The sequence below is a fragment of the Amia ocellicauda genome, chromosome 23, assembly GCF_036373705.1.
Source record: "Amia ocellicauda isolate fAmiCal2 chromosome 23, fAmiCal2.hap1, whole genome shotgun sequence".
Taxonomy (NCBI): Eukaryota; Metazoa; Chordata; class Actinopteri; order Amiiformes; family Amiidae; genus Amia; species Amia ocellicauda.
The window spans coordinates 5,168,807-5,190,165 of record NC_089872.1 but is presented as its reverse complement, the minus strand read 5'-3'; the positions used below and the strand labels follow the sequence as shown (position 1 = coordinate 5,190,165).

The window sequence follows — 21,359 nt, the reverse complement described above, 5'->3', positions numbered from 1 at the left end:
CGAATAAACCTTTCAATGTAATGTCAAATGCAGTTTGCTGAACCAAATGTTGCCCTGATACTCACGGTATGTAATGCTGGGTTTTGTGTTTGTTGTCTTGACATGTTGTGAAAATAATTTACTTCGCAGGCTAGTGAAGTACTCTTTCTTACGAGCTTGGTTTGCTTTATTAAATTACACAATGTGTTTTTTTTGTATGCAACGTTCGCTCTGCTTCTATATTAAACGCACAAGTCAGATGATTCACAACTAAATGTATTTGTGTCATGTGAAGTAATCCAATGGTAAGATATGCTTTCCCCTCTGTTCTTGTACCTTTTTTGAAAGGAAACCCAAAAATAACAGCGCCTGTCCTATAAAGAGCGTCCCCATCACAGCGCATTAACCCTGTAAAGACCCAATGATTGTACAACTACTGTGACTTCAACTACTGCCAAATCAAAATAATACCCTTCACATTTGTTTCATGCTAGACACAGTTTTGTTTTGTTTAAAAAGTCTTTTATGGAAACTGTTTTTCCAGATGAAGGGAATACTATAGCCCAAGGGTTATGTAATGTGTGCAAAGACTCACATACTACTCTACAACAATTCTCATTGAAACCATTCTAGTTGGTGTTGACAGTTAGTTTCCCAGCTATACCCCTCTGCTATACAGTGTGACAGACAGGTCAACAGCAACTGAGGTTAAACAAAACACACCAAAATACAAAACCTCAATAGGAATGTATTATCAGTAGTAGTAGAAGTAATTTTCAATAATCAAGAGTAATACAGTTGTCTAAACAGGGTTAATGCGCTGTAATGGGGATGCTCTTTATATTATTGTTGGCACAGTGTTGGCAATGTTTTTGTCTATGTGGTAATGGATCTGTGCTGTATGTGGCAAACACTGTTTTTGTCTATGCTGTAATAGTCAGCGCGGTGTTGGCAATTTACTGTAACTGATTCGCTGTAACATTAACACAGGATTAACATGGCAATGCTGAGCTTGTTTTGTTCTCATGAAAAGTTGATCTGTGTCACAGCCTCATATTTTGTACTTTGTTAAAGCAAGGCATCCTAAAAACAGCAGATTATTGTACAGACTGCTTTCTACTTGATATGGAAGTTAAAAATAACCCACGTCTCTGTCTGATATTGTCTAATTCATCTCGGTATTTGTTTTATTGCTTTTCCTTTCAGATCTTTTGATCAGCTCTTAATGGCTTAATCAGTTACCTAGTATTTGTTTTTAATAAGTACTCTTTGAATGTGTAGGTCAAACATTTTTTGTTTTGCTACACAGCACCATGTAGGAGGGAATATGACATATTTAGCTCTATAACATGACAAGAATAAATGTCCATGTGTTTACTTATATAATATTCAGGTAATTAGCACACAATGGCAACATTACATCCCTTTTTCTCAAGGATGAGCTAAATTTGCATGTATACCATGTATACCATTGTTCATACGATGTTTCTTTCATTTTTGGTGTTGAACAAAATACACCCTATTTGTAGCCAGACGTTTAGAACATTCTGTGGAATAGCAGAGCCATTTTTAAACTTTAATGCTTAACTTTAATGCTTTATGTATCCCTGCCTGTGTGTATTTAAAACTGAGCATGAGAACGCTAACTTCACTATATGAGAATATCAATTCCTACATAAACAATGGTCAACTTTGTGGCAAATATGAATGTTCAGTACGCCGCCACAACTTCATCCTTGTCAAAGATGAAAATATATATGGCAATTGTGTTTGTGTGCTCGTGTTTTGCAGTTACGTGATGATGATGCCCTTCAAGCGCCAGGCCCTGGTGGAGTTTGAGGGTGTGGAGAGCGCGGACAAGTGTGTGGCGTGTGGCGCCAGCGAGGCCGTCTACATCGCGGGCCAGCAGGCCTTCTTCAACTACTCCACCAGCAAGAGGATCACCCGGCCCACCAACTCCGACAACCCCAACAGCGGCAACAAAGTCCTGCTCCTGTCCATCCAGAACCCCCTGTACCCCATTACTACGGTGAGGAGGGAACACGTCCCCTTATTGAGAGAGATGAGAATGGTGTTTTGGGGGGACTGCTCCCTGTGTGTGATGTAACCTGGCAGTGAGAGGGTGGCATTTCTTGAGATGTACAGCAGTGTTTGAATTTTACATTTAATTAGTATTTTCTTCCTGGGAATGTTGATATTGCTGAAAAATAGAATAAGTAGTAAATAGTAAGTGGTGAGTTAATAAAATATTTTACTACTGGTGTGCGTGTGTACATCTGAATATGTGTGTATACAGATGTGGTCAAATTTGTTGGTACCCTTACAGCTCATTGAAATAATGCTTCATTCCTCCTGAAAAGTGATTAAATTAAAAGGTATTGCATCATGTATACTTGCATGCTTTTGGTATGTCATAGAATAAAGCAATGAATCTGTGAAAAGAGATGAATTATTGCTCATTCTACAAAGATATTGTAAAATGGCCTGGACACATTTGTTGGTACCACTTAGAAAAGATAATAAATAATTGGATTATAGTGATATTCTAAACTAATTAGTTTATTTAATTAGTATCACACATGTCCAATCTTGTAATCAGTCATTCAGCCTATTTAAATAGAGGAAAGTAGTCACTGTGCCATTTGGTATCATTGTGTGCACCACACTGAACATGGATCAGAGAAAGCAAAGGAGAGATTTGGCTGCGGAGATCAGAAAGAAAATAATAGACAAGTATGGTAAAGGTAAAGGCTACAAGACCATCTCCAAGAAGCTTGACGTTCCTTTGACAACAGTTATTGCAATTATTATTAAGAAGTTCAAGGTCCATGGAACTGTAGCCAACCTCCCTGGGCGCAGCCGCAAGAGGAAAATCGACCCCAGATTGAACAGAAGGATAGTGCGAATGGCAGAAAAAGAACCAAGGATAACTGCCAAAGAGACGCAAGATGAACCCCAAGGTTATGTTTTGGTGCTGCTTTGCTGCGTCTGGCACAGGGTGCCTTGAGTCTGTGCAGGGCACAATGAAATCTCAAGACTATCCAGGCATTCTGGAGCAAAACATACTGCCTAGTGTCAGAAAGCTCGGTCTCAGTCACAGGTCATGGGTCCTCCAACAGGATAATGACCCAAAACACACAGCTAAAAGCACCCAAGAATGGATAAGAACAATACATTGGAAGTGGCCTTCTATGAGTCCTGATCTCAATCCTATTGAACATCTATGGAAAAAGCTGAAACTTGCAGTCTGGAGAAGGCACCATCAAACCTGAAACTACCTGTTAACAGGTGCAGAAGTCTCATTGAGAGCTACAGAAAATGTTTGATTGCCTCTAAAGGTTGTACAACAAAATATTAGGTTGAGGGTCCCATCATTTTTGTCCATGCCATTTTCATTTGTTTTATTTACAATATTATGTTGAAAAACAAAATCAAAATCAAAGTCTGTTTCTAAATATGGAATAAACAATGGTGGATGCCAATTACTTTTGTCAATTTCAAGCTATTTCAGAGGAAATTGTGCATTCTTTGTTTTTTGTGGAGGGGTACCAACAACTTTGACCATATCTGTGTATTTATAGCTATTTATCTCTCTCTCACACACACACACCACTATAATATATAGTGGTGAAAAAAACAATTTTTAATGTATATAAATGTATATTAAATGTGGTTTTATCACCACTAATAAAATAATTGTGTTGACAGCAGAACGATTTTACATATTTACTGACCATTCGCAACGGGACGTTAGAAGTTCTGCAGATTCACGTGACACTGATTAAGTTAAGTATGGTGCCGAGCATTATGCCAAGGTATTATGGCATGTTATGTCTCATCCTATCACGGCTCATTAGGTGCAATTATCTAAATTGACACCCTACACTACAGAGCAGGATTAATGCAAAGCCATAGTTTACTATCAGGCAGGGAATCTATTGTGATAGTGTTTGGGTACAGTCTTGCTCTGCTGAATAAAGGTATTGCTTAAACCCTTGACCCCAGATCTTCAATTCTTGCCTTACATGCCATCGATCTTAAATGCAACAGATTTGAAACTCCAGTGACATGGAGCTATTGCTCACCTATAGAGTCCCCTTCTCTTACCTTGTAGGAGAAATTTAAAACATATTTTTGTAATTCATGAAATAAACTTTCCATGCGGAAGATTACCCTAAAACACGTGAATTAGATGATCTGATGTCATAAAGAATACATATTGGTAAAGGTGTAAGGTATATTTAAGATGATTTTATCTTAAATACATCTTATACCTTAAATAGATTTACCGTTGTGATCTGAAGTACATTTCAGATCTTGTGAGGATTCAATTTTGTGATTATCCTTATTAAAACCAGGACAGATTGCATGTTTAACACTGTGAAATTGCACTGGATTCCAGTCACTGTGGTAAATGTGGACAGTTTGTTTGACCCTCAAATTTAAATTGAACTCCTTTCCACTACTTGTAAAATTGATTTTACAGTAATTGGAATTCTTATTGATTTGTATTTATATTTATTCCCCCCCTGTTCCATTTTCCTTTCAGGATGTTTTATATACCGTGTGCAATCCCATTGGAAATGTGCTGCGCATTGTGATTTTCAAGCGGAACGGGATTCAAGCGATGGTGGAATATCCTTTTCAAATTGTGCTTCAGCCTCAGCCAGAGGAAAGCTATGCAAGGGTCTATTCCCCTAGATACAGGATGGCCTTTTAACTTTACAGATTATTTCAGATTATTCACAACTGTGGAAGAGCATCAGATATTCTGCAGACCCGCAGCATGGGGGAAGCAGATTTCATTAAATATGCATGTCACCGGGCCAGAAACTGGGTCATGTCATTCATGAAATAAACTTTCCATGCGGAAGATTACCCTAAAACACGTGAATCTGATGTCATAAAGAATACAGTAATGTGTCCTATTTTACAATAGTTTTATTAAAAAATAAGCAATATTGTTCAGATCCTGTTACTAATGCCTTCTGTTTTTGACCACATTTGATTTAGATTTTATGATCTATTATTGGATATGATTGATTGCCTTTGTTTAAGGTGATCCGCAATAAAGAATGATTTGTTAAAGTTACATATTCCTTTTGATAGAATTGACAAAGCTATGAGAAAATCTGGGGAAAATAATGATATTGTTTTCAGTCGTGTATTGGCACTTCCTGTAAGTTTCTATAAAATCAAGCTCTGCTACCTGCCAAACAACATCAAAGAAACAATCCAAACCACAGGTCAGACGATATATGGGTGTGAGGGGCAGTATAATGATTTGCCATGAAGAAAGTAAAACTTTCCACTGTGGTGAATACTATTAGCGACCCAGCGTGGCAGAACACACTTCAGTTGCATGATTGCAGGGGACCGCATGCCCAACACAGGCCTGTAAATGTGACCTTGGGTAAAGTCACTTTCTGTGTCACACCTCAGGGCAGGGGAGACATTACTGGAGAAACACAATCTGTGATGGCACTGAGATGCCACTGGTTTGGCTGTTTCTAGGTCGGTAAATGTATATGAATTGTCAGCATGGGCACTGCGAGACATGCGGCGAGTATACATGCAGTATTGGCACATTTTCTGTTCAAGATGAGGCTGACCTATTTTTATTGCATTGTTTTTTTATGGAAAAAAATATTACGGAAGAAAATACATCTTTCGTTTTTTTCTTTTCTATTTTCCCTCAGTTGTTGAGAAGTCTGAACCTTACACGCATGCCATTGATTCATTTTTCTGTCTTTCATTAATATTCCTTGCACATCACTGGAATCTGTACTTGGCGATGCCCTGTAATACTATTTGCAGACCTTTTCCTGAATAATATTGGAATCTAGTCTCCGTAAACTGTAAAATACCTTCCTTAACTTGCCTCTACATTTGAATCCGTTCAGAGCGCTCAGAAAGCTAAAGCTGCCCTCAACGGAGCCGATATTTACGCCGGCTGCTGCACCCTGAAAATCGAATACGCCCGGGTAAATATCCCCCACTTCTGCCTCCACTCATTCTTTCGATTTTCCCTGAGACCAGACATACAGTGTGCTCTTGTTTTGTTTTTCCTGTAGCCCACCCGCCTTAACGTAATCAGAAATGACAATGATAGTTGGGACTACACTAAACCGTATTTGGTTAGACGAGGTAAGATCTTTTTTTCATCACGTCTCTGACTTTGCTCTGTCCATCTGTGCTTTGGTGCCTTCTGTTTGCTTAACCAGCGAAGTAAACGCAATGATGTTAGGTAGTTTCGATCTGCCTGAGCGTGACTGTATGCGGGTGTAAGGTAAATTTTTATTGAACTGTCGCAGTCGAGTTACTCCCACATGTTTCAGTAGAAGAAACTGCCAACTGAGTGGGAGAGAATCAGGCAAAAGAAAGTTAAAAGCTTTTTCTCACATTGCTGTGAATTAGAAGATTTTAATCTCAGCAGTCGCACTGAGTGAGACATTTATTTTCTACTGTTGCCTGCATCAGTCACATTCAGGCTGAAAATGTTGAAATAAAATATATTGGTCATCTGATAAGCATTTGAAAAAAAAAAAAAATATATATATATATATATATTCTGTATGTGGTATAGAAACATGTCCTAGCATTGTTCTTTTTTGTTTATAAGGGTTAGTATTTAAAAGCGAAAACAAAAGAATGCAAACTTTTTGCTGCCTATACTGTGACTCTAGCTCCCCCTACTGTTTGGTGTAAAGGACCAAAGTCAAGGTGGAACTCAAACTTACAGACAAGGCAGCAAGCACATAAGACTCCTACCTCTCCAAGCAACACACTCACTTTCCTGAACAGCAAACCAAAAAAAAAAAAACGAAATTAGGACTGATTGACCACATAGTCCAGATTCTACCGCCCTGCACGCTGCTACAGTGAGGAGAGAGGACAGAGGGGGACAGAGAAATTGAGATGGACTCAGGAGGGACCTCAGCCAGGCTGACTCTGCACCTCATCATGCATTCATTCCCAGCCCTGAGAGAGACAGAGACAGAGAGACAGACCTCAGACTTGCCACACATCCTTGTCTGCATGCACCGCCTCAACACGCCTCGTAAGGAAGGAACCCCCCCTGTTCCAGGAGGAATTACCCCACACAGACGTGGGCCCAGCTTTAGATCCCCTGTCTTCATGCTTTTAACAGGACCTTTCAAAAATACCAGTTATAAACAATCGGGGGACCAATTGTCTTTGCTAGACACTTTTTACCTGAATGACAATCTTTTCATCAGATCAGGTTAAAAACAACAAACCAAAAAAAAAAAAAGAAATTAGTGTTGCTCTTCAGGGGCATTTGAACTTTTTAGGTTGTGTCAATCAACATCTTTCAAAGCTGCATCCTCAATTCCATAATTCCCAAAGCCTTTTTTTATCCAGTGTAATTGGCAACTTTTTTTTTTTTTTTTTACTTACTTGGAAATAAACTTAATATCGGAAAGTTAGAATTAAGTTAATTGGCCAAATGGACGATAAATGTTAAATTAAATTGACTGACCATTTCATAATATTTTTTTGTTTGTTTTTTGCTAATGGCATTTTGGAATAAAAGCCTTTGAGAATTATATAAGAATATATAAAATAACATTGGATTTACTTATTTAATTTTTAATGCAGTGCCATCAACATCAGTATGTTGCTCACTTAATCTGTTTGATAGATAATTATCATATTTAAGGCTGTTGTGTCTAATGAACAAGAACATATTTAATTGCAGTAAAAATTTGATGTCCTAATTGCAATTATAAAATGACAAACCAATTAAGTGTGTGGTCTGTTTTAAATCTGGCCTTGGTACTTCAAAGCCAAGGTACACGGAGACGTACAGTGGAAGCCAAGGGTAAAAAGTGTCTTTTGGTTTCTGCTGTATTCTGTTGGGGATCTTGTTGAGATTAGCATGGCTGTAGTCCCCCTTTTTAGAAATCTGTCAACCTTAAGAATGTTGATTTTGTAAAATACTGTTGGTTCACGATGCAAAGAGAAATTGGTAATTAAAAGTATCTTGCTATTGATCTGAAACTAATGTTAATGGGGCAACGCAGAATTGACTGAAGTTCCTGCCCTTTTACAGCTAGTAACTCAATCAAGCTCCTGTCAATCTGATTACTTGTTTTCCCTGTCAGATTGTGTTTAGTTTCTGTTTCCACCGCATACATGTGAAACCCTTCCAAACCTCCTACCCAAAACTGTCTGATTTTCAGCCTCATGCTGCCATTCGACGTCTTGTTGCAATGCCCCCGTATAATTGCCTACTACAGGCTACGAATGTCAGGGGAATTTTGTGGTTTTTAGAAACTGATTTTGTCACAGGAACCTGGAGAGCCAGATACACGTTATCAGATTTAAAACAAATATATTTCTGTCTTCTATTCAGAGCATCTTTATGTATGCGTCACAAATCGGATGAACTCCTTAAGTGCTGTCTTTAAGTAATCTCTTATCTGCCTTCATTGTTTGTATTAATTAATTAATTTTGTGAATATCTCTCTTCTCTTAAAGGCCAGTGAACTTACTAGCCAATATAACAAGATCTAGAGCAATATATGAAAGTATTTGGAACAAATCTATTCAGATAAAGCCATTCCGTGTTGAGACTGTTTCAAAGACTGTTTCCAGCTTGCCATGGAAGTAGCCCCCCATTAACTGACGTAATCTTTATTTTTCACACTGCCGCTCCCTGTAGACCGATCCAATATTAGCATATGGGCTCACCCAAGCGGTTAGAGTGACGGGGGGAGATCCACTGAAAGCGTAGGTCCTTTAGTCCATTCTGCTGCTCCACTGTGAATGTATGACACTGTTTTAAGTTGAAATTGTCTGGACTGTACTGACTGTAAAACCATGTAACACAGGTTGATGTTTTTCGCTTGTGCTGAAGTACCAGTATAAAGGAGGCCTCTTTGAAAGTGTTGCAGTTGACGCTAGTGGTATAACCCAGGTACTGTTTTTCCCCATTGTAAAGTTATTCACAAGAGATGCAAAGAAAATGTAAAACTTACGGTGTGATTTATTGTTTGTTTTTACATTTTGTTTTTTATTTAAGCTGTACAACTTTGTTTTCTTTTTCAAATGGTCTGTACTTGCCTGTATAATAGTTGCAATACAGTTTTCCTTTCCTTTGCCAACCTGTACTAGCACTTTTGCTCTCAATTCTGTAAACTTGCTTCTTAGTTACTTACTTACTCATCATGTGGGGCAAAAAAAACCTTCTAAAATAGCTAAACAATGGAGAGAAAAAGCTGCTTGTTTAGAATTTGGAAAATCAAATGTACTTTGATATGCAGTTATGCGATATGTCGACAATGTTTCATCACCTTGGTTACCATCTCCCCGAGATCCTTAAACTCTTTAAACCCGTGACCTTGAAATGGCCTTTTTGTCTTCAGCCATGTGTAAAGGGGCCAGCAAGCAAGCAAGTGTGTAGTCATTTATTTTTTATTTTTTTTAAATGTGAGGCCTGGTGTAAGATTAAAAGAAAAAAAAGAAAAAAGACAACCACTACACAATTAGCAGGTTTTGCTCTGACTGTTCCATATCTCTAAGCATGTGACTGCTAAGTAGGTGCACGTTTGTGGATTATCTCTGTTTATATGTTTTGTGTCTTTCCTTTCCATAATTGACTTTTTTTTTAACATCTACATTTTTCAGACCGAGGAAAGGGGAGGCAACGACAAGCTATTCTAGGAGAGCACCCGTCCTCCTACAGTGATAATGGATACGGTGAGCTTCGGCCTTTGATTTTTTCCTCTGAGCAAGGCACGTTCGGAGTGTGGGGTTCAGGACAGATGGCTTGGCTTGGCGTTTGTTTTGTAATCGGAGACGGAAGCCAGACATGATACACTGTATTTCAGCATCAGTAGTGAGTCGATTAATATTAAACTGACTGCAATGAGAAAAAGTTACCATTTAGGATTGAGTTCATTGGGGGGGGGGTTCTTTTAATTCTACTGTAACTGTAACTCAGTCTGCTGTAATAGTGATTTTGATTGACCCCAGGCCTGCGGTGAATTACAATCCGTGAAAAAGCATAAGTGAACAATAACAAATGCAACAGCTGCCATAACCTCAGACCTTCCCCAAGAAGACTGATTTCTGTTGGTGTGTGGGATGAATGCATTCTGCGGTTTTCCATTCCAGGGTCCCACTGCCCCCTGCTGCCGCTGCCCAGTAATAACAGGTATAAAATGAGCGCTCACGACATCCCAGAGGTGGTGGCCTACCCGCTCCCCCAGACCTCCTCCTACATGGGCCACTCCTCCAGCTCCGTGGCCATGGTGAGCGGCCTGCACCCCAGCAAGATGAACTGCACCCGTATCTTCAACCTCTTCTGTCTCTACGGCAACATCGAGAAGGTCAGGGGATGGGCCGATCAGTTGATAAGGGGCCGGGGTTGTGGTCGCCATCCTTGTAGTCTTAAAACGTGGCGGATCGTGTTCAGTGCATTTCAGATTGTGGGTGGAGATTTTGTTTGACAACTGCATGTGTGCTTCGCAGGTGAAATTCATGAAGAGTGTCCCAGGCACGGCTCTGGTGGAGATGGGCGATGAGTACGCTGTGGACCGGGCCATCACACACCTCAACAGCATCAAGGTGTTTGGGAAGAGGCTCAATGTCTGGTAAGCTTCTGCTTCTGTGACATACTGTGGAGCCTGGGATATTTCCCACGAATTGTGCATTGTTCATATCGGCCATTTTTGGGCTTTTTTTTTTTTTTTTTTTCCTGAGACGCAATTCTAGTCTGCGGTGGAGCTACACAATGTACGGCATCTCTGTCGCCAAACCACACGTCACCTGCATTTCCAAGGCATAGTGTCACACCACTGTTCAAGCCTGGCCACCAAGACCTCAACAGCATCATTCTTTACTGGCTCCCAAGAGATCAAGCGGTTTGAAATATTGAAAAGACTTTGTGGTTATTGCTTATTACACAGTGTTTTACTAGAAGAATGCCCATTTGTGCTTCCAGTCTAGTTTAGCGTGTTCAGAAATGGACCTCTGAAAAGGCATTGGACAGGATAATCCTTCTTTACAGTAAACTTGAGAATTTTGCTCAATCTTTAAAGGCTTTCTTCGTAACAGAGAGAACCACACACAGGCCCTAATCACAGGGAGTCTTTCATGCGGTATGCAGTTCATAACATACAAAACCACCTAGTCTTTCTGTTTACAGTATTCAAAGCCCTAAAAGTTACCACAGTTACTTCCCCTGTTTGCTGATTTGCTTATAATACGCCCCACTTTAATAAAAGAGCAATACTCACAATTACAATGCACAATAATGGAGCATAGAAGATCAGGACAGGGACTCAAAATGAAAATAGTTTTTCTGAGTTTAAATAAACATTTGGTGTAGTTCTGGTAGGTTTCTGGAACACTGGTGAGCTGACGTTCGGTCTCCTACACTGCTGCGCTAAATCGCCCACAACAGTCAAGCGAAGGTGTGCCACAGGCTGACTGCTGGCCTCTTTGTGTCCCGTCTCTGTGGCAGTGTGTCCAAGCAGCAGGCCGTCATCCCCAGCCAGGTGTTCGAGCTGGAAGATGGCACCAGCAGCTACAAAGACTTCGCCATGACCCGAAACAACCGCTTCACCAGTGCTGGCCAGGCCTCCAAGAACATCATCCAGCCCCCCTCCTGTGTCCTGCACTTCTACAACGTGCCACCCTGCGTCACCGAGGACGAGCTGCAGAGGGTGAGGGTGACTCGATTTCTCAGATCAGTGCGTTTATGGTGCCTGTCGGTCTAAATTGACAGGCAACTGCCAGGGAAACCCCAACTCCAGGGAGAGATAGGGAGGTTACTTTACTGCCTGAACTGTACAGCTTTTAGTTTTCCAACCTTAAAGTTTAAATAAGGCATGCCCAGGACAAAACACAGAGCAAGCTCCAAATGGTCTGCCTCTTCAAAGATTGAGTTTTAAAGTGAACTGCAGCACCATCTAGTGGTGTAGGATATAGATTTGAAAGCCTTACAGTACAGCAAGTGGCTTTACTAAATCGATGTTACTTTAAAGCACAGTAATCAGAATCTGTTGTCCCACCCAGAACTCTAACTTTGTGCTGCTGTTGTATTAACGTACCTTTTTGCTTCTCTGTTTTTGTTTGTTTGCAGTTGTGTACCGAACACGACGTGCCTGGGTTCATCAAGTTCAAAGTGTTCGATGCAAAGCGTAAGTGTGCTACAAATTAGTGACTCGAATGACTCAATTGATGTGTTACACAAAGATTTGCACACAAGGGGTAATACAAGTTTGTATCTGGACAATAGAAACTGTGCAGCTAATCATGAAAAGCAATGAGACGTGGAGGTCTGTTTCCAAACATAACCAATGTCGTCTTGATTTTGTCTTTTTTAGCCTCATCCAAAACGATCTCAGGGTTACTAGAGTTTGATACTAAGACGCATGCCGTTGAAGTCTTGACGGTCCTGAATCACTACCAGATCAGAATACCAAGTAAGTGGCAATGAATAACAGTGGATGGACAGAACTGTCTGTTCACTCCTTACTGTATTAAGTTGGAATAAGATATCTTGACTTGATCTTCAAAATCCTTTATTTTGTGGGTTTTCTGTTGCATTTCCTCCCCTGGATTGAAGAATTGTTGCGTACACACACGTGTGCACACACACGCGCACACACATAAACCGATTGGTTGGGAAACCTTACAAACCCCAGTTTGCGTGTCTTAGGTCTGGGTACTTATGTGGAAATATGAACCCTTAATTAACACATTTAAATCTCAAAGTGCGTTTCTTAATTAAACTATAGCCAACGCTCAAAGTTCCCCTTAGTGTTTTTAATAAAGCAGGATTTTGCACCGACCACCTGAATACAAGTCTCCCAGCAACACATCAGGTGGATATGAGAGAGCCGGTGAATCGGTATTGTGGAGCGATTAGACCTTCACCGCTGTTAAAACCGTCTGCCTGGATCTCCACACTGCGAAGGGCAACATTTACATATCGACTCGAACGCTGATGTAACTGTTACGCCTGCGTAGGTGGGCTGCTTCACTCTACAGCAGCAATTACACCCTACGATATGAACCAGCTCTAAATATTTCAGTGAAGGAAGTGTGGCCCTTTGTGTCAGTGTAATTGCAGCACACACACATGGATTACAGTAGGTTGCCTAACTTAGAGTGGGAACGGTCCAGATATTTGTGCTGTTGTGGCTTGCACGTTGCCTATTGTCTTTATATAATGTATGCTATTGTGTGCTTCAAACAGAAGGACCTTGTTTTGAAGCTCAAGTCCTTGAACTCCGGTTTGCAAAGATGTAAATTATAAGTGAGCAGAAGGTATTTGAAATGAAGTGGGGAGCGCCTGCCAGCCGTTTGGAGCCCGCGGTTGGGGGTACTCGGTCACAGCCATGTTGGCGATAGGGGCTTGTGGGTTCCCATACCCTCATTGGTTACTTTTGATCCGTGCACAATGTGGCGAGAAGGAACTGTGCAGTTGGCTGGACTAAGCCCCTGTTGTCAAAATATTCGTGCTATTCGAACTGTCATCTCAAAGTGGAGTAGAGAGTCCTCTGGGGTTTTTAATATTAATACTAAAGGTTAATATTAAAGGTTTTCTGCTTTCTCTGGGAGGTTTTTCACTCCTAAAGAAGGACAGAATTTTAGGCCTATGAACAGGTTTACATATAGTGACAGAAAACAAAAGTGCTGGCACCCTTCATTTGAAACTATATTATTCACAAATTCGTGTGGGGCAATATATATTGCTTATTACACCAGTGTATTCTATTAATTGTGTAATTTCAAAATGTTTTTCTACTAGTGCGTAGTAGTAAAGATTCCAGTCGATTGACCTGAGGTAATTAAAACACTTGTTATTGGAAAAGAAGTGACATTAAATAAAGGATTATGTATTAAGCTAAGCAAAGGAGTGCAGCGCATTATTGTTGTTGTACAGCGCCAATACCTTTGACTGTAACTGTTTTATCTTCCTCATTATTTCCACGGGGGAAACTGTCAGTGCTCCAAGTATAAAAAGCACACTGACTTGTCGATTAGTAATTGAACCAGATGTTTAATGAATTGACCCTCAGTACAAAAGTGCGTGTCGTGATAATACCTGGGTTTCTGTGGGTTCTGTCTTCTGCATAGCGATCGAGACTCTGAAACGAATGTCCCGCTGATCACGCAACGTAAGCCTCGCCGCCACCTCGTCTAACCTCCCGCTTCTCCTCTTGCAGATGGATCCAACCCGTACACCCTGAAACTCTGCTTCTCCACTTCATCGCACCTATAAAGCTGGAGACCAGTGTCGAGTCAGAGGGACAGCTGCCAGGAGAGCCACGATCCACCCTGATCGCCGAGGGCAGCCGACGGATTGCGAAGCTGCCTTTTCTCAGCCTTCATTAACTCATTGTGATCATGCAGCCAGAGGACGAGAGTATATATACATATATATCACACTTAAAATCTTACAGTAGACGATCTGGGGCGCCAGACAAATGAGGCGAGGGGAAAGGGCGTCCTGGTTTATCCGAGTGATCTTGTGGGTAAAACGAAAGAAAGGAGAGAGAATCCTATTCAAGCATCCCTGAGATTACTTGATTTCAATGAAAATGATGTTATTGCCGTGAAACGCCAGAGCAGTGTGGTGTTTTTAAAAGATTCCAGCGGATCCTTGCTCTCTGTTTCGGACGTGAACGGATTTCACTGACCTATACGATACAGTGTATTATTTTACCAAATTCTGCAAGCTTGTTCAAGTTTAATTTTATTCCGTGGTTGTGTGAGGGCCTAACTCCCAGACTTGGGCTCACTTGGTACTTAAGAGAACAACATGTTTATAGACTGTAATATTTAGACCACATTGTAATATATGAATGTGTATAGTACTTAAGGGGCGGGGCGGGGAAATCTAATGTAAGACCTGGTGTCTGACTTCAGAATAGAGCAAAACCATTTTGTTAGAGAAGGCACTTTGATCAGTTTTAGACGCTGTGTTTGTACAATGTTTACACCTAGATGTCCATGATTTTTGTAGCCGTCAGTGTTTTCAGTGCATTGTTTCAGTGTTTGTACCTGGCATGGCGTTTCCACTGTGAGCATGAGTCATTAAACATTTGCTGGTTACTACTTTTGGAGTTTTTCTTTCTTTGCTGGTCAAATTCAAAACTGCAGCGGTTTAAATCCCAATTTTGTGTTCACTTGTGCGCCTTAACCGACGTGCTGTAGCTAATGGATTCGATTTCTAAAGTGGCTGGGTTTGTTTTGCGCCAAAGGATAAATGGCACGTTGTCTGTTCAGATGAGCTAACCCTTGTGCGCAAATCATTAGAGTATGTTAATGCCCCTTTAAATGCGTTTAAGATCCATTAAGCAATGTAATTTGCTGTTGGGGATGCTTCTCGTTTCTGCATTTTATTTTAAAAGGGTTCGGACATGGATTACAATTTAATAGCGCAGTGTGTTTGTGTCCTGTGTACCACCTGATTCAATTCCGAGTGTTGTGGATTAAACGAGAAATAGCGCTGCGCACCAGGGGCTTTCTGAGAAGGCCAAGCTAGAATACTGTAGAAAAGTGCAGTAACTTCAAAAGACGGGCTCCAGGGCGGTGAACGGTGCTTAAAAGAAATAAATGAAATGAAAAATGATTGGGAGTCGTGGATGCATTCTGCTTTGGACGGGAGGGAATCAGTTGTGCTTTCCGAGTGAAACAACACAAGAAAATGAGTGAGCGCGTTTTGTCGTTGTTTGAGTTTATAGCATTGTTCCAAGTGTGCGAGGCTCCACTTCATTAATTCTTAGGGCTGAGATAAGGCTACACCCACTTGTGACCATAGGTCGTCTGTTTCTTGCCACTTGGCACGTCCCGCATGCCTCAGAGATTATGCTGGAGTCAAAGGGTGCTCTGGGAAGCAGTGTGAAAGATGAAGTCGTCATAGAATCGCTGTAAGCTGTGTGTGTGTGTGTGTGTGTTTGGGGGAGGGGTGTTGTGTGTTTTCTGGGGGAGCGAGGGGGCCAAGGCTGAAATTCTGGATCTGAAAATGTCCGCTCTCCTAGCTGGCCAGCTGCCTGTTGTGGGAGCACTGCGCGGAGGTCAATAACTGTATCTGCACAACCCTGAGTTTAATTAGTCTCTGTTCTGGCCAAGGCTTGGAGCATCCTTCACGGTCCCCCAGTTTACAGACGTACCTCTCTCCCCGGCCCTGCCTCCCACAGAGAAGGAACTCTGCTTATTCTGGACCAAGTCATATAATGACTTAGGAATCATCCACGTAGAGCACTGCTAGGCAAGGTTAATATCAACGGGAGTGAGTGAAAGAATCGGGGACGTTTCTGTATGTTTCTACAAGCTGCACAAACTCATTGAATAACCCCAGTCTACACAATGATGTGTAGTGATGCTCGCGTTGCTGTGCGTTTTCATTTTGCTTTCTCAGTCCCCACAAAAGGAAATGCTGATTGTTCGCTTTCACATCCGAGCATAAACACAGCCGAAAAGGAGGGGGAATTCACTCAGTGTGCTTGTGGAGGAAAAATTACCCATCATGGATGTAATTTGGACAGAGGGATAGTTTTGGACCAATGGCATGAGGAAAGCCTTCCATGTTATTTCGTACACATTGTGGGGGGTGGGAACTTGATTGGGTCTCAAAAATTTTAGTCACTCTGACTTAATTGACACTATGACAATTTAAGTAAAAGTCATTAGATTTGGAGGCCATTTTGAATCATTGTGTAATTAGAGGAAGTAGTGACACAATCTTGTGGCATAACCTTTCATTTACCCATGTCAGGATGTGAGTTCCTTTTTTTTTTGTCAATTACGAATGTGTGAAACTCAAAATAAACTGTTGAAGAAAATCCCTATCTGGGTAACTTTCCATAAACGGCAGATAATCTCTGCGGTTTGAACAGCCATTATTGATTGCTTGGGTTCACGGCCAACTTATCTCACTCATTGGTGGTCCGCTAAGAGCTAGGAAAACAAGTCACCTATTTTGGACAAATCAGCTTCCTGATTAGGAGCCAGACTCCCCCTCTGCTCTTTACCACACTTCTGGCATATCTGTTTTATCAGGCCAGGATTTGAGAGACTCAGCCATTTATTCTCCTAACAGAATTTAGTTTTTTTTTAAGTGAAAATATAGGCCAGATGCTATAAAAAGGAAGAAAGATCTATTTACTCGCAGATATTCATTTAGGATCAGCTTAGTCCACACACCAGAGTCTCCCAAGTTATAAATGTGTGTCTCTGCAAACTCTATCCTTCTGCTGTGACAAAGACACCCCCCTACGCACACACACACCATTTGCTTTTGACAGGGTCCCTCGCTGCTGAGAAGCACTTAGGAAATAACAAGCCATGTGTCTGAACATCTTGCAGACTCGGGTTACGCAACTCTCTCAGAGTTATCTGTATTTTAACTGAGACTGAATGTTCAGCCGGCTAAAAATAGCCAAGTGCTGATGTGGCGTCTTATCTTGGGCTGTCAGAGAGCTGCATACTTTAATCACATTTTGTGTCCTTGTAAAAAAAAAAAAAAAAAATAGACTGGAACTCGGGAGTAACATGATAATATACCTTTTGTTCAGTTTATAGAAACAAAAGAAGTCTTTGAAAGATGAACCGTGCTGTAACTACAGCCAAAGCTGGTCGTACAAGGGCAACAGAGAACGCTTTGAAAATGTGTTTTTCAATACCTGACCCCTTTGAATCTCTGAGGCAGCTGTACTGTTTGCTTTTCGGTTTGTTTTTAAGGGGTTTGTAATTCCACGGTGGGTTTTTCTGGCTCACTGCTACGGAGGTTAGGATTCATTTTGAAACGCATACACTCCTTGACTTCTCCCGGTGAGAAATAAACATAAAGACCCCCATACCAGGGGCAGATCAGGCCTGTGCTTTTTCTGTGCAGGTTCACACATGCTTCAGTATCTCAAAGAGGCTTGTGATTGGAGAAGAATTGTGCTTTCCTTCTCTAATTCAGTAAGCCATGGCTGTGCTTCTGCTAATGACATTTTCTCCTTCACTCTATCCCTGCATTCAGCCTGCAGTGGTGTGCTGTGCAGTTCAAGAAACCCCTTAAGAATGAATGCAATAATGTGAGCAAGACTGGCAATTTATCGTATGTAAATGAGTGGCTATGGGGGATTGAGCTGTTGGAGACTTCTTGGAACTATGGATACATACAATCTAGTACATATTAATCTCCTCGTGTTTTAATATAGTTAACCCTTTACAAAGGTCTGCCTCTCAAACCAATATCCTTCATTTCAAATTACACCTTTTGATCTATTGATCGCATTTGTTCTTCATATATCCCTATGTTTTTAAACCTCTGGTAGGTATGGTTCTTGCGGCAGCAAGTTTATCTTCCAACGGCCTGAAGATCCAGACCCTCGGCCTAGGGGAGTAGGAGCTATCCCACTGGAATTCCACTTTTTTTCATCCATCTACTATAGAAAAAAGGCTGTAAAGGAGGCTTCACCCAATAGGATGTTTTATCAGCTGGTGATTAAAAGAAGCTGTAATATGAATGACCAAGATAAGCCTGTTAATCGTGTATATTGCACAGGGAGGCCTGTTGGGGAGCCAACTGCTGAGGAGTCTGTTTTTTTTTTGTTTGTTTTTTATACGAGCATAATCATATGGATTTTTCTTTTCCTTTTTTTCAATTTTTGATACAGAGAACAGTAAGTTGTCTTTTGAGAGGACACTTACAGGACACACAAGAGCAGTATTATATTTCCCCCATTGCCCGTGGAAAGGAGCTCTACTGAGGCAACCTGAGACGTCTTGGAACAGTGCCCCCAATTGTCCACCTCCTGTGCTGAACCTGAGCCGTGCTGGGATCTGCTGCAGGGCTGCAGAGGTTTCCCCTTGGAAGGAACAGCTGTTGCATAACATGCCAGGGTCCCCTAAGCAACTGCTATCCCAACTTGTCAGCAAGTGGTTTGAATACATAAGCTGCTTTGTGACCGAGAGTTGCCATGGTGAAGATGTGTCCTTTCTTTCCTTTTTATTTTGACATTATGGGCTGCATGTTGGACACCATACTAACCACAGGTCTCCAAAGTCACTGGATGAAGATTAGAGCAGTATCTAAATGGGAAAGTATTTTCTTGAATACAGCATGAATATAGACAAAGTAGATAATGTCTTGCCGGCGTTCCTTCTTTCTTGAACAATCCGCCGCAGCAGTAGATCATTTAAAATATAATATAATTGGATTTCCAAAAGCTTTTGGTTAAGGTCCACACAAATGACTAATTCTGAAATTAGGTGCTATGGGAGTCCAATACAATGTAGGCAAGTGGAGGAGGAACTGATGTATCGAAAACAGATTCATGAATGTGGCCTCATAATAAGTGGGGTTCCTCAGGTATCAGTAATAGGGCCTCTCCCTTCCCTAATTAATAGTAATGCTCTAGACCAGGGGTGGCTAACCCTGGTCCTGGAGAGCCTCAGGGTCTACAGCTTCTTCTGTCCAGATCGTTAACTGCTTAATTGAACCAATTGTGGGACTTGAGTAATGTTAAGACTGTACAATGCACTAGTTAGAGCTCATCTGGAATACTGTGTACAGTTCTGGGCTCCACACTTCAAGAAGGATATTGCTGCTCTAGAGGCAGTTCAGAGGAGTGCAATGACTTCGACAATATTCAGTTATGCTTTATCACGTGGCAAATTTAATTGAACGTAGGTGAATGGAATACAATAAATGTAGGCAACAAAAACATAGTATACACAAATATTAAATTGAAAAAGTATATAACTAGAAGAAGCAACATATGAAAAAGATCTAGGAGTTTACATACATGTATCATTTTCTTCATCTCGACCAGGGATGGCGAACCTTTAAACTGGAGTACCCCAAGTCACATTGTTTAATATACTGTAAGTTCGTCACCAAGAAATCGTGCCGTGAACGTTGGTGCGAAAGCTATCTTACCAAATGAAAAGATTAAAATAGACCTGTGAAACATTCTTGTATAAAAATAAACAATGTTGCTGGTTCCTGTTCACTGGAAGGGGGGATGCATTCACATCGCTTTATCAAGTCAAGCAAACTGCAGTTCACAAGTGTAAATGTCATAGACAACTTCAAAGATGTAGAAAATTACGAGAAGATAATTTATCTTTATATAAACACAATAATAACCATGCGGGGGATGTACATACCCTGTAAATATTATCATTAATCTCCTCCTTCTCCGTCTTCTTTTTAAAAATAATAATAATAATAATAATAATAATAATAATAATAATAATAATAATAATAAGTAGAAGTGAAAGCAAGTTCTTTGTTTAATCAGTTTAAGTCAGTATTAATTATATATAGTGGAAGACATCTTCAAGCACTTCACAACATACTAAAATCAGTATATAACACAACAAAAAACATATCCATAGGGTTAATATTGCAATATTGTTTCTACAGTCAAAGTGCATTAACATTTCTTCACACAATAACACGCTAATGGAAAATAAATGTGAATTAACAGTTAATTTGCAATTACTTTCACAATCAAGTCAATAGCATGACTAATGAACTGGGTTAAGAGTGAACAGCTGATCAGAGTTAACTATATGCTTGGTGCAGTAAACAAACACCAATTATTATCGAAAGAAGGTCTGAATCTTTAACTCCACAATTATATCTCTCAGTTCAACAGTCTGACTTGTCTCAAAGTGTCCATTAGTCATTAGCCTTTGGGTTATGTTCACAATCTACACTCCCTGTATCTGTATCTGTGTGCAGGCCCGATCTCTATGTTTACACCAATCCCCTTTGGATCTGTATACGCACCCTTCTCTGGTGACCCCGGCACTAAAATTATCCCGCCTTGCTGCTGTCATCTGTGCCTTGCTCATGTTTCGGTTCTCTTTACAACTCAGACTGGTCTGGGTCTGAAAAGCTGCTGCTGCTGCTGCGGCACCAAATAAGCTGGCTTCTTTTCAGCCCCTCTGTGTGTGGTTTCGTTTTCTTTTTTTCCCCTCTTTCTTTTCCCGAAGGTCACACATTCCCCATTCATTGTGATTCTTATTCTACAATGTTGTTTTCTCCTCTTTGTATTCCCTGTTGTTATTAATCATGTGGGTGGCTGTAAGTAAGGAGCACTTCCCACAAGAGGACGAATACTTGGATGTGCCTATTTATTGGTATGCTTTAAAACATGTTTGTGAATGTCAGTTTTTAAATATACAATGACTGGACATATCTTGACTAAGCAGCTGAGTATTATATACAATCCTGCGTTTTTAGATTGTGGTCTCACATTTTTAAGGGCAGTTCAGCTCATTTAAACCTTAAATATCCTCTTTTTTCAAATATCCGTATCACTTCACCTAACCACTGAAGATGTATCAATCTTGAGCTTTGAATGTCACCCCTGACTTAATGTTCTCTGATAAGG

General features: G+C 40.7%; 1 protein-coding gene across 1 annotated transcript in view; it reads left to right on the top strand.

Annotated features, from left to right (window-relative positions):
* Positions 1-15,075, top strand: part of hnrnpll (heterogeneous nuclear ribonucleoprotein L like) — a 34,343-nt gene extending 19,268 nt beyond the window's left edge. Inside the window, exons 3-13 of the mRNA XM_066696634.1 lie at positions 1,771-2,008; positions 4,529-4,616; positions 5,869-5,963; positions 6,054-6,126; positions 9,631-9,702; positions 10,120-10,334; positions 10,477-10,598; positions 11,471-11,672; positions 12,092-12,149; positions 12,336-12,434; positions 14,184-15,075. Coding sequence (XP_066552731.1) covers positions 1,771-2,008; positions 4,529-4,616; positions 5,869-5,963; positions 6,054-6,126; positions 9,631-9,702; positions 10,120-10,334; positions 10,477-10,598; positions 11,471-11,672; positions 12,092-12,149; positions 12,336-12,434; positions 14,184-14,239 — 1,318 coding nt within the window. The 3' untranslated portion in view covers positions 14,240-15,075. The remainder of the gene's footprint in view (positions 1-1,770; positions 2,009-4,528; positions 4,617-5,868; positions 5,964-6,053; positions 6,127-9,630; positions 9,703-10,119; positions 10,335-10,476; positions 10,599-11,470; positions 11,673-12,091; positions 12,150-12,335; positions 12,435-14,183) is intronic.
* The last annotated feature ends 6,284 nt before the right edge of the window (positions 15,076-21,359 follow it).